Genomic DNA, 12703 nt, shown 5'->3' on the forward strand with positions numbered 1-12703 from the left:
CCTTTTTCTGCAACTTGTCCTCGCCCACTTACTGAGTTGTGATGAGCCCATAAGTGAGATCATTTTCAAGTCCACCCAGAGTTTTGGGGATTTCAGGGGGTTTCAGCCATTGGGTGGTTCAATAGCCAATAGAGTCATCTTTCCAAGATTCCTTTTGAGTCTCTCTCCCCTCTCCCGGGGAGACCCACGTGACCCAGTTTTGGCAGTGAGCAACAAGTACAAGTGTGTGTGTGTGTGTGTGTGCGTGTGTGTGTGTGTGTGCTTGCGTCCATAGCCCTTCCAAAGACCCTTGGAGTGCCTGAGGACATTGGTCACATCGTACGGGAGCGGCGTTTGCGCTGGCTTGGACACGTGACACGGATGGAAGATCACCGGTTGCCCAAGTGTGTTCTCTTCGGTGAACTGCCTGCCCCGCGTCACGCGTATGGTCCAGGCAAGAGGTGGAGGGACGTCATTATGGATGACGTTTCTTCGGTTGAGCCACCGGTACCAACATGTTGATGGTACGGTGCAGCCCAGAACCGTCCGGAGTGGCGTTCCATTGCCCGTCGACCACCCAAGGCACCCTTCTGCTGCTGGCTACGGTTGCGCCTGCGGCCGCATGTTCCGTCGAAGCGGCGACCTGAAACGCCATCAGTCGTTCTGTTGTGGACTGGAGAAATAACTATGCGCTATCATTGCTACGCAATGGGCAAAGTCAAGGTGTGTGTGTGTACAGCATGTGTGTGCGTGTATGTGTGTGTGTGTACAGTGTGTGTGTGTGTGTGTGTGTGTGTGTGTGTGTGTGTGTGTGTGTGTGTTTGCACAGTATGTGTGTGTGTGTGTGTGTGTGTGTGTGTATTGTGTGCCACGAACCTTTCTGCCGGTTACTGCCATATTAGTCCTTTCTCTATCATTGCCTCTGGCAATGGGCAAGTTCAAGGTTCAAGTATGTGTGTGTGTATTGTCATGCACACACTCTCGTGTGTGGTTGAGTTGGCTAGACAAAGTGACCGTGCATGGGCACGAGGTTTCCGTCATGTCGATGGTATTGGAATTACGTACCGTATTTTCTGGAGACAACGCCGCACTTTGAACACTCAAAATTCACCCAAAAGAATGGCTTATATTCCAATGATCAAAATAACAGTGATCATCTAATCGATGTCTGTATTTCATGGCAAAAAATGTGGGGGGGGGGGGGGGGGGAGGGGGTGCAGCTTATACTCTGGAAAATACTGTATTGTATGACTTGTAATGTAAAATATAAATTTCTCTTAGCCTTGTTAGTGGAATTTGTGTCATTGATCAGCGGGTATGGGTTGCAACGCCTTGTTGGTTATTTTGTAGGAACAACAAGTTACGCTTTAATGTCCACTAACACCACCAGTTACTTGACAATCAGCTCATGCATGTTGAATCTTTAGAGCCACACAAGTTGTGTGCTATGTTGCTATGTGTCCTTGAATCTTGGTTTGACCATACTGTCCAATGGTCTTGCCAGTATCGTCATGGACATGCATGTACATCGGCCTTCACAGCTAAGACTTTCAGCTTGTGCTTGTCTTGGTTGTGCTCACCTTCCCCTCCTATGTTATCATGTAACTAAGAACATTCCAAGTTGGAATGCTGTTGGAGTGCGCATCCAAGACTTGCTGGAGCTGATAGCCAGTTAGTTGTAGAAGGTCAGTACCGTCGGTCAGTGATGGGGCGTTCTGGCGAGATGGGGCACTCTTGTGCTACTTGACGTTCCAGTACTAGTGTTTGAGTTTGAGTTTGATAGAAGAGTGTACTTGACTCTATTCAGTCTCACACACTACGCCAATGTTATGCTGGCAAGCATGTGAGTTCACTTTTCCCCGGCCGTGTCGTCAACTCACTGCGAACGGTTCAAATAGCAACACCCGCCCAATAAGGGAAGTTGTGAGGACAAATGCGGGAAATTGGAACTGCAAACAACTTGTGTGCAAGCTACTTCTACTTCTGCCTAAGCTAATGAAACATTTGCTGTTGCTGCTTCTGCTGCTGATGTTTCTGCTGCTGTTGTTGCTGCTTCTGCTGCTGTTGTTTCTGCTGCTGTTGCTGCTTCTGCTGCTGTTGTTTCTGCTGCTGTTGCTGCTTCTGCTGCTGTTGTTTCTGCTGCTACTGTTGTTTCTGCTGCTGTTGCTGTTTCTGCTGCTGTTGTTTCTGCTGCTGTTGCTGCTTCTGCTGCTCTTGTTTCTGCTGCTGTTGCTGCTTCTGCTGCTGTTGTTTCTGCTGCTGTTGCTGCTTCTGCTGCTGTTGTTTCTGCTGCTGTTGCTGCTTCTGCTGCTGTTGCTGCTTCTGCTGCTGTTGTTTCTGCTGCTGTTGCTGCTTCTGCTGCTCTTGTTTCTGCTGCTGTTGCTGCTTCTGCTGCTGTTGTTTCTGCTGCTGTTGCTGCTTCTGCTACTGTTGTTTCTGCTGCTGTTGCTGCTTCTGCTGCTGTTGTTTCTGCTGCTGTTGCTGCTTCTGCTGCTGTTGTTTCTGCTGCTGCTGCTGCTGCTGTTGTTTCTGCTGCTGTTGCTGCTTCTGCTGCTGTTGTTTCTGCTGCTGTTGCTGCTGCTGCTGTTGCTGCTGCTGCTGTTGCTGCTTCTGCTGCTGTTGTTTCTGCTGCTGTTGCTGCTTCTGCTGCTCTTGTTTCTGCTGCTGTTGCTGCTTCTGCTGCTGTTGTTGCTGCTTCTGCTGCTCTTGTTTCTGCTGCTGTTGCTGCTTCTGCTGCTGTTGTTGCTGCTTCTGCTGCTCTTGTTTCTGCTGCTGTTGCTGCTTCTGCTGCTCTTGTTTCTGCTGCTGTTGCTGCTTCTGCTGCTCTTGTTTCTGCTGCTGTTGCTGCTTCTGCTGCTCTTGTTTCTGCTGCTGTTGCTGCTTCTGCTGCTCTTGTTTCTGCTGCTGTTGCTGCTTCTGCTGCTCTTGTTTCTGCTGCTGTTGCTGCTTCTGCTGCTGTTGTTTCTGCTGCTGTTGCTGCTGTTGCTGCTGCTGCTGTTGCTGCTGTTGTTCTTGTTCTTGTTCTTGGTTTCTTCTCTGCAGTACGCCGCTTTATCGGCGGAGAACCAACGGTCTTACGGTAGCACCATTCGCCGTGTATCAGGAGGTATGGCAGGAAGCTTGTAGAGTTATTGCTCAATGTTGTTTCGCTCTGCTGCAATTGATCTTCTCTTATCGTGCAAATGATCAGCCATGCATGTGTACAGTGTGTACAGGTCAGGCCAGAGAAATTTAACCTCGTGAATAAAGTAGCGCCGCACCCAAGTGTGCAGGGCAGTGTGTGTATGTGTGTGTGCGTGCGCGTGTGTGTGTGTGTGTGTGTGTGTGTGTGTGTGTGTGTGTGTGTGTGTGTGTGTGTGTGTGTGCGTGTGCGTGTGTGTGGTGCTAAGGCCTGAAATGGAATTGTGGTGACATCATCAGTACAGTGTGACATGCATTCCCTGTGTAGATATGACCGTAGAGCATGCATTGATTGGTGTCAACATTGCCTAGAGAGTGTAGAGGTGCTTGTAACAACCTAGTGGTTTGGCTCTTCTCAGTACTGGCTGAGGCATGTAATGTCATAAGCATAATGTGAACGTCTGGCTGACAAGACTAGACACTCTGCACGGAGGTGTGCCGGCAGTAATCATTCCTTGTTACATTATGCAATCATCTGTGTTGTTAGTCTGATTATGGCATTCCATGGTTTCCTTTCGTGCACGATCCAGGTCTCTGTCTCTGTCTGCCTGGACTAGCCAGTCCTAGTGCTCTGCCACATAATTTCACCAGTACTAATATCCCATGTATTCACTTCATTCAATACAATCTAACTGTAGCCGTACAGTGGCCGTTTCATGAAGTGAGTGTGCTGGTTGTGTGCGATTAAATGTTGTAGGAGATTTGTAGGAGATTTCCACAACAGGCCAGCGCTACTTTATTCATGAGGTTGAATTTCTCTGGCCAAGACTTTAGTGTGTCTGCACAGCCTGCAAGTCTGCTTGATTGAGAGACCTCTACAATCCCAACTGACTACCAGTGCAGTACCATCGGTCGACGAAGAACTCGGGGGGGGGGTCAGCCTCCTAGCCTAGGCCGTTCTTGTTGCTTGGTGAAATTCTAGCCTGGTCGTTTCCCGGCGCTCCTTTCTTCGGCGCCCGACAGTCCTGTAGTGGAAAGTACTGCGAAAGCGCCCGGTTTCACGAAAGAGAGCGACAGAGCACCCTGCTGTCTCTAATTCACACTATTCTGTTATCACTACTAGCCTCCTGCAGCACAGTGATAGCTTGAATTCTTTGTCTACATAGTAGTAGTGGTCTGGCGTATCTGAAGCAGATTGAATCCCCTCTCTTGCTTCGCTGTGTCTGAAACCATGCTGTTTGCCTGGTGTTGATGATGTCTACCGATGTACAGCGAATCGTGCGCAGCAATGTAGCACCGATGAGTTTGAGTGCTGGATTTGCTATGATGTGGAAAGTGGCGAGTCCGGACCGTTGATCTGCCCGTGTGATTGCAAGGGAGGCACGGCTGCTGTGCATCACAACTGCTTGAAGCGATGGCTACTGGAGGTCAGTGCTATACAGTCATGTACTGTACTAGTAGTGTTGTACATGCAGTGCTGTAGTAGCTGACATCAGCCAGTGCTGCTACACTGTGTAATGACTTACTGATAGCTGACATCAGCTAGTGTATGCAGTGCTAGACTGTGTAATGACTTACTGATAGCTGAGATCAGGTAGTGTAGGCAGTGCTAGACAATGCAGTTCTATGCACTGTAGCTGCAGAGAGTATGTGGGTACATGGTGGTGGTGGTGGTGGTGGTGGTGGGGGGGGGGGGGGGGGGGGGGAGGGGAGATATGTGATTCACGTATGTGTCTGTGTGGCGCCCGGAAGAGGGGGGGGGGGGGGTGATATCTGATTCGCGCGTGTGTGTGTGGCGCCCGAAAGAGGGCGGGGGGGGGGGGGGGTGATACCTGGTTCACATGCTCACCACTCTGACATGGGATATAATCATATTCCTTATCCCAGTGATCAGTGATGTGTGGGATATGGCATAACCCTAGTGATCAGTGATGTGTGTGTGTGTGTGTGTGTGTGTGTGTGTGTGTGTGTGTGTGTGTGTGTGTGTGTGTGTGTGTGTGTGTGTGTGTGTGTGTGGTACATGGTGTGTTTTCTTTGAAAACCAAAGCGCAGGATTGCTTTTGATTGCCCGTTCATTGTAGCTTGTGTTGAATTCTTGCGTTTGGTACTAACTTTGATTGCACGTCAGCATGCTGGCACGTTGTCTGTCTAGCCGTGCATCGTTTTAAAATGAAGTTCTGTGCTTCTGTGCTTCCCTGTGTCCATGTCTGTGTTTGTGTCTGTTTGTGTCTGTGTGTGTTTGTGTCTGTGTGTGTTTGTGTTGTGTCTGTGTTCGTGTCTGTGTGTTTGTGTGTGTGTGTCTCTGTGTTTGTGTGTGTGTGTCTGTGTCTGTATGTGTTTGTGTTTGTCTGTGTGTCTGTGTGTCGATATGAGCAGCAAGGAGAGTTGTCTCAGCGCAAGGTCCCTCAGTGTGACATCTGCAAGAAGCCTGTGAGTGTAATTGCTCAAGATGCAACGTGTTTTTTTCTTCTTCTTTTGCATCAGCTGTTATCTTCCTCGTGCATTTCTATGGCTAATGTAGCTGTTGCATTTTTGTTGTGTATCCACGTACACCCTACATGCAGTCTCACACGCAGCTCACCAGAGTCAACCAGCCGGCATGGATACATGTAGAGTAAGACCATGATTCAGAGCATGCGCAATGAGTATATACAAATGCATACAGAGTACATAATATATTACATCAGAGTGCATATATAACAATATCCCCCTCGCAAAAAGAGGTAACACCGAAAACAAAACATTTTCATGACAAGGAACAAAAGCATAGAACAGACAATGTAATAATGTACCATCGTCTGACGTGCCAATTATCAAAGTTCAATGTTCTATGTGTGGTATGTACTATACAGAGCATTATACTGATATATACAAATGCAACAAGAGAACCACGTACATGCATTCACGATCATCTCAATCAATCCATGCAAATAATATAATAATTACATATCCTACATGTATAAAATGTCTCATCCGTTATACCGAGCTGGTCTTACGACTGACCGACCAGATCGAGTCACCTGCCGGTCAACAGGTACAGCATCAGCTGGGGCTGTAGAAGCTAACGACTGCTGACCCTGCTCATCCTGCGACTGTTGCATGGGCTGCTCTTTCTGCTGTGAAGTCGTCGGCTGTTGAGCCTTCTGAGGCGGCAACTGCTGTGGCACCTGCTGCTGCTGCGGCTGAGGCTGTTGCTGTTGTGGTGACAGTTGTTGTTGCTGCTGCTGCTGCGGCTGGAGTTGTTGCTGCTGCGGCTGGAGCTGTTGCTGCTGTGGTGCAGAACGTGTCTGTTCTGCTAACTGAGAAAGTGGTATTGAACGTGGCCGGAGTTGGTTACGGTGTCGTTTCCAGACCACATCATTTACCTGGACAGAGTAATTCATAGCACTGCAGATAGAGAGAACAACACCAGGGACCCAGGTTGTACCATGGTTTTGAAAACGTAACGCAAACACAGCATCACCCGGTTTGTATTCTGGTAGCAAATGCTGGTTTTGATTGAAAGATTGTGCCTCCGCATTCCGTGTTGTTTTCAAAGCATCATAACGTAGTCGTGGTTGGCGATTAAATAGCATTTCTGCCGGTGATTTACCATTCGCCGTAGGAGTTGACCGAAATGTCATTAGAAATCGTTGTAGTCGTGTATCTAGGTCGTCACCTTCTGTTCCCATTGCTTTCATTTTAGCTTTAAAATGACCGACATATCGCTCAGCGAGACCGTTTGTCTCCGGATGGCCTGGAGCTGAACGAGTGTGTGCGATTCCATTTTTCTGGAGAAACGAGGTAAATTCAGCACTAGTGAACTGGGTCCCATTATCACTAACGATGTGAGTGGGTAGACCGAATGTGGCAAACAAACGTCTCAAAGCTTTGATAGTACCCGTTGATGTGGCATGTGTCATCGGGACAATTTCCAGATATTTCGTATACGCATCGACAATCACCAGAAACATTTTGCCCATGAATGGACCCGCAAAGTCTATGTGCAGACGACGCCATGGACCCGACGGCCATGACCAGGTAGCATAGGATTTACTAGGTTTGCGTGCCTGTTCTTGACACGTAGCGCACATTTTGGTGGTATCTTCAATTTCGTCATCCATCTTTGGCCACCAGAAATATCGACGTGCCATACGTTTCATTCGTACAGCGCCTGTGTGTTCCGAGTGCAATTCACTCAAGAGCATCGCGCGCAAAGCCATGGGGATTACCACTCGTTCATTCCAGAGTAATACATCATTTACAATAGATAGTTCCCAGCGCTTTACAAAGTACGGCTGTAACTCCACCTCTTTCACATGCTCTGGCCAACCATTCAAAGTGTAGTGACGAACACGCTCTAGAACTGGATCATCTCCAGTGGCATTCAATACAACTTGAGCATCAATGAGCTCGTCCTCAATGAAAAGTACACGTGTTTCACCTAGTTCCGGGGTAGAAGGATTTCCAGAAATTGGTTTTCTAGACATGAAATCTGCCAGAACATTTGCCTTTCCCGCAATGTGTTGGATGGTGTAGTCATACGCTGAAAGTAATAACTTCCATTTCTTTAATCTGGAAGAAACCAGGAACGGAACACCTTCCTGCATGCCGAACAATTTCACCAGAGGTTTGTGATCAGTTTCAAGGACAAATTTCTTTCCCAGGAGATATTGGCGAAATTTGGTTGCACCAAACACAAGAGCGAGTGACTCCCGTTCAATACAGTCGACCTACCCTTATAACGATAACCTCTATAACGATATTACCCTTATAACGTTATTTTTCTGCCAAACCAAATCACTCCATTGACTTGTGTACACAATGCCTTACCTCTATAACAATATCCCTATAACGATATTACCCCTATAACAATATAAAATAGGCTGACCAATCGACATTTTCCATTTTATAACAATATCTAGCAGGGAATATGTAGAGCCCACTATCCAGGTAAGGCATGCTTCACTTGATAAGTCGCTGGGACACGACGAAATGCAACAGGGGCACCAGTGGGCACCTTGCTGTGTACATAATGTGCATGTAAAATGATGTATATCAATTTTTTATGCTATGAAGAGTGTAAAAAATGAACAAAACCATGCATTATGACGTATGTGTATGAAATGAACCAGTTACCCCTATAACAATATTACCCTTATAACAATATTTCTTGGTCTGACGCAAATATCGTTATAAGGGTAGGTCGACTGTATTTGAATAGTTTCTCTCCGCTTTATTCAACAGACGAGACGCATACGAAATGGGTTGGTAATCACCATTTTCGTTTTTCTGTAAAAGAACCGCACCAAGACCCGTTCCTGATGCGTCGCATTGCAAGACATGCTCCAGACCCGCCGAATAGTGCGCCAAAACCTCCGTGGAACATAAAGCATTCTTTATCGTAAGGAACGCTGTCTGTTCAGAATCTGACCATCTCCAAACAGTATCTTTCTTTAGCAGAGCGTAAAGTGGCGCCATAATCCGAGCAAAATTGGGTATGAATTTGCGAACATAATTCGCAGACCCAATAAACGATTGAAGCTCACTGACGGACGTAGGAGCATTGGCATTAACCATAGCATCGATTCTTCCTGGCGAAGGCGCCATACCACTCGCACTCAAAGTATGACCAAGGTACGAGACTTGCGGTAGCATGAACTCGGTTTTCGTGGCTTTCAAACGCATGCCCGCATCTTGTAGCCGCTGCAAAACCATTTCCAGATTTCTTTTGTGCTCTGCATCATTTCGACCTGTGACTAGAATATCATCTACATACACAATGCAGCCATCGATACCCGCCAGGAGAGTCTCCATAGTACGCTGAAATATGGAGACTGCTGAATGAATGCCAAACGGTAGACGTACATATTCAAACAGACCACGGTGGGTATTGATTGTAGTATACCCCCTCGACTTAGGATCAAGCTCTAGCTGGTGGTACGCCTGAGATAAATCAAGCTTCGTAAACTTCTGCCCACCATTCAACTTGGCACGAATTTCGTCTATGGTAGGTAACGGATATTTTTCTAAATCCGAATTAGCATTGATGGTGCGCGAGTAATCAGCACAGATACGTACATTTCCGTCTGGTTTTTGAACCGGAACCGTAGGTGAAGCCCATTTCGAAAATTCAACTTTGCGTATTACACCTTCCTCCTCCAGTTTAGAGAGGCCTTGCTCGTATTTCTCCCGGATTGCAAATGGTACTGAACGAGCCTTCATGTACACAGGTTTTGAATCATTTACACGCAAAGTGACCTGAGTTGAATTTAATTTGCCGACAGTTGACGTGTCAAACAAACTCTCAAATTTCTGAAGCATTTCCTCCTGCAGCTTTGCGCGTATAAGAGCATTATCAATTTCAGACTTCACCGAGAATATTTCCCTCCATTCTAGTTTGAAAAGTGAGAGAAGATCTCTGCCCAACAGAGATGGACCATTTGTATCGACAATGCGCAAGAGAACAGTGTGCTTTTGCCCATTTATTGACACTGGAAATTTCCCTTCACCTAAACAGGGGATGATGGAACCGGAAAACCCAATGAGCTGGACTGATTGAGTTACAAGAGACGACACTGGTGCACCCAATTTCTCGTAATCAGATTTGGTGATGATGGATACAGCACTACCTGTATCGATTTCCATGCAAATTGGTGAACAAACATCATTGATTTCCGCCATTACAGTATACGGAGGGTGTTTTCCACTACCCGATCGAATCTTGTAGATAGGCATATCATCAACATCACAATCAGAAACGATCTCACCTCGATCATCAGGTTCGTCATCCACGTGGTGAATTTCACCTCGTTTCTGCTTGGTGATGCAGGCTCTTTCGAGATGTCCTCGTTTCTTGCAGTATCGACAAGTAGTAGATCGATGAGGACACTTGTCAGCCATATGCAAATCAGATGTACAACGATAACAAACCTTGCCCTTCGTCGACTTTGACCCTTTCTGGTCCTGCGAGTGATTAGGCTTTCTAGATGCACTTGCTGACTTGGATTTACTGGTAGTGGTAGCTCTCATCTTGTTGACTGACTCGGACGGCGTAGATGTTGATCTAGTACTAGTAGTAGTACCTGGAGTAAGCTGCTCAGCAAACATGATGGCGCGCTCCTCCCGTAAAGCGATATCCAGCACATCCTGAAACTTCTTCGTCTTGCTGTCAGGACTAGTCAGAATCGTCCGCTTGATCTCCTGACTGTAGACTCCTGCCATAAATTGATCTTTTAGGGATCTGTCTAAATGCGACCCAAAGTCGCAGGCTACTGCCGCACGTTTCAAACGATTTGCGTAATCTACCAGCTTTTCCGCTGGTCTCTGGTTGCAATCGCGAAATTGAAAAGAAGAAGTCATCGTGGAACGCTCCACTCTGTAATATCCATTCAGTAGGTCACAAATCTGCTCGAAGGTCTTGTCCGATATTGACTCCGGCAGACAGAGGTTCCGCAAAGTGGAGTAGACGTCTTTCGACAGTGAAGAGATTAGATGTGCAATCATCTTCTTACGTACGCGTTCTTTCTCCGATGAGTTTGCACTGGCTGAAACAACACCGATGTCATTTGCGAGAAAATAAAACTCAAGCCGTTCCCGGTACTCCGCAAAGTCCCCGCCAGAAAACTGCTCCAGGGTGGCCTTCCCTGAAGAGGCCATGGTTTACCAAATTCTCGCAAGCACTCAACTAAACAAATTATCTCAAAACAAAATTTTCATCTTCGTCGCCATTTGTTGTGTATCCACGTACACCCTACATGCAGTCTCACACGCAGCTCACCAGAGTCAACCAGCCGGCATGGATACATGTAGAGTAAGACCATGATTCAGAGCATGCGCAATGAGTATATACAAATGCATACAGAGTACATAATATATTACATCAGAGTGCATATATAACAATTTTGTTTGAGGGGCCGGGACCCTTTGTACTGCAGCGTTTGCCCTGAGACTACAACTAACAAGAGCCATGTTCTATCAGAGATATCAGTGCAGGTTTGCTGAGTATCAGTGCTGCAGTGGTGGTGGTGCTGGTGGCGGCGGTGGTGGTGCTAGTGGTGGTGCTGGTGGTGGTGGTGGTGGTGGTGGTGGCGGTGGTGGTGGTGGTGGTAGTGGCGGTGGTGGTGGTGCTGGTGCTGGTGCTGGTGGTGGTGCTGGTGCTGGTGGTGGTGCTGGTGGTGCTGGTGGTGGTGCTGGTGGTGGTGCTGGTGGTGGTGCTGGTGGTGGTGCTGGTGGTGGTGCTGGTGGTGGTGCTGGTGGTGGTGCTGGTGGCAGCAGTGGACAAGAATCGATTATACATAGATTGGATTATACATATTCTCCCGTACATGTACAGTGGAACACACGTCTTGTACATACCGGTACTCTGATAAAGACATACCTACTCTCTTGCTTTGTGCAGTCATCACAGTGTCCGGAGCACACCAGTATATTTATACATACTCAAGTGTGTTGGGATAAGGGGCTATCCGGCATTATCGATAATTTTCACGAAACGAAAACAAAGTTTAGTTAGGACCCTTCCCCATGCCCACCCACCCCCCTGAACGGAAAATAGATTGACTTGACAGCAAGAATGCCTTGATATATCACCTATGAATATTTTGCGAAACAGAAATCACCTTAACCCACCCACCCATACATGTATTAAAACAAAACTTTTTTTCTCTTCGTGTAAAAGATGGCTAATTGTGGACGGCCCCTAAGAAGTACAGTGTTGCTAAATGAAATCCCGTCGCGTTGCTCAAGTACACGCCACTGGACGTTGTGCAGCCCTAGACCTGTCAACACTAGGCTGTGAAATAATGTAAGACACAAACTTGAGTGTCACGGCTGAATTAGGGGGTGAGCGGCACTGCAACTTGGATACTTTTTTAAAGAACACTTTCCTGCTGCCCATCCTGGGGGTACGTCTTATCAGATTACTATGGACTACTGACCCAGCAGTGTCTGTACATTGATGATACCATGGAGTACTGACTGGCAGTGTCTGTACATTGATGATACTATGGAGTACTGACTGGCAGTGTCTGTACATTGATGATACTATGGAGCACTGACTGGCAGTGTCTGTACATTGATGATACTATGGAGCACTGACTGGCAGTGTCTGTACATTGATGATACTATGGAGCACTGACCGGCAGAGTCTGTACATTGATGATACTCTTGTCCACTGCCGCTGCTGCCAAGTAGTCTCGTGGCCACTTGGTTTCAACAACCACCTGTTTTCAGTTATCACCTGTTTTTGTCCAAATCTCTACAATTGTGTCATGTATTCCCTGGACGTAAATTGTGTGCACTGTGTGCAGTGCTGTGCAGTGCAGTGCTGTGCAGTGTAGTGCAGTGCAGTGCTGTACTGTACTGTGCTGTGCAGTGCTGTACTGTACTGTACTGCACTGCACTGTACTGTACTGTACTGTACTGTAGTATAGTGTACTGTACTGTACTGTAGTATAGTGGCTGGGAACAGTAGTACAATATCATGTAGATCTACATCATGATTGTACTCAGGCTCAGTATGAAATTAGTTTTAATGAGTGTTCTTGTGTACGGTGCGTGTGTGTGTGTGTGTACGGTGCGTGTGTGTGTGTGTACGGTGCGTGTGTGTGCTCTTGTGCTGATG

At 47.1% G+C, this 12703-nt stretch overlaps 1 protein-coding gene across 1 annotated transcript in view; it reads left to right on the forward strand.

Moving 5' to 3' along the window:
* Positions 1-403: 403 nt before the first annotated feature.
* LOC135818607 (uncharacterized) overlaps positions 404-12703 on the forward strand; it is a 14594-nt gene continuing 2294 nt past the window's right edge. Inside the window, exons 1-4 of the mRNA XM_065331991.1 lie at positions 404-702; positions 3022-3085; positions 4372-4526; positions 5476-5529. Of these exons, the coding sequence (XP_065188063.1) occupies positions 667-702; positions 3022-3085; positions 4372-4526; positions 5476-5529 (309 nt within the window). The 5' untranslated portion in view covers positions 404-666. The remainder of the gene's footprint in view (positions 703-3021; positions 3086-4371; positions 4527-5475; positions 5530-12703) is intronic.

Source organism: Sycon ciliatum, chromosome 5 (genome assembly GCF_964019385.1).
Source record: "Sycon ciliatum chromosome 5, ocSycCili1.1, whole genome shotgun sequence".
Classification (NCBI taxonomy): domain Eukaryota; kingdom Metazoa; phylum Porifera; class Calcarea; order Leucosolenida; family Sycettidae; genus Sycon; species Sycon ciliatum.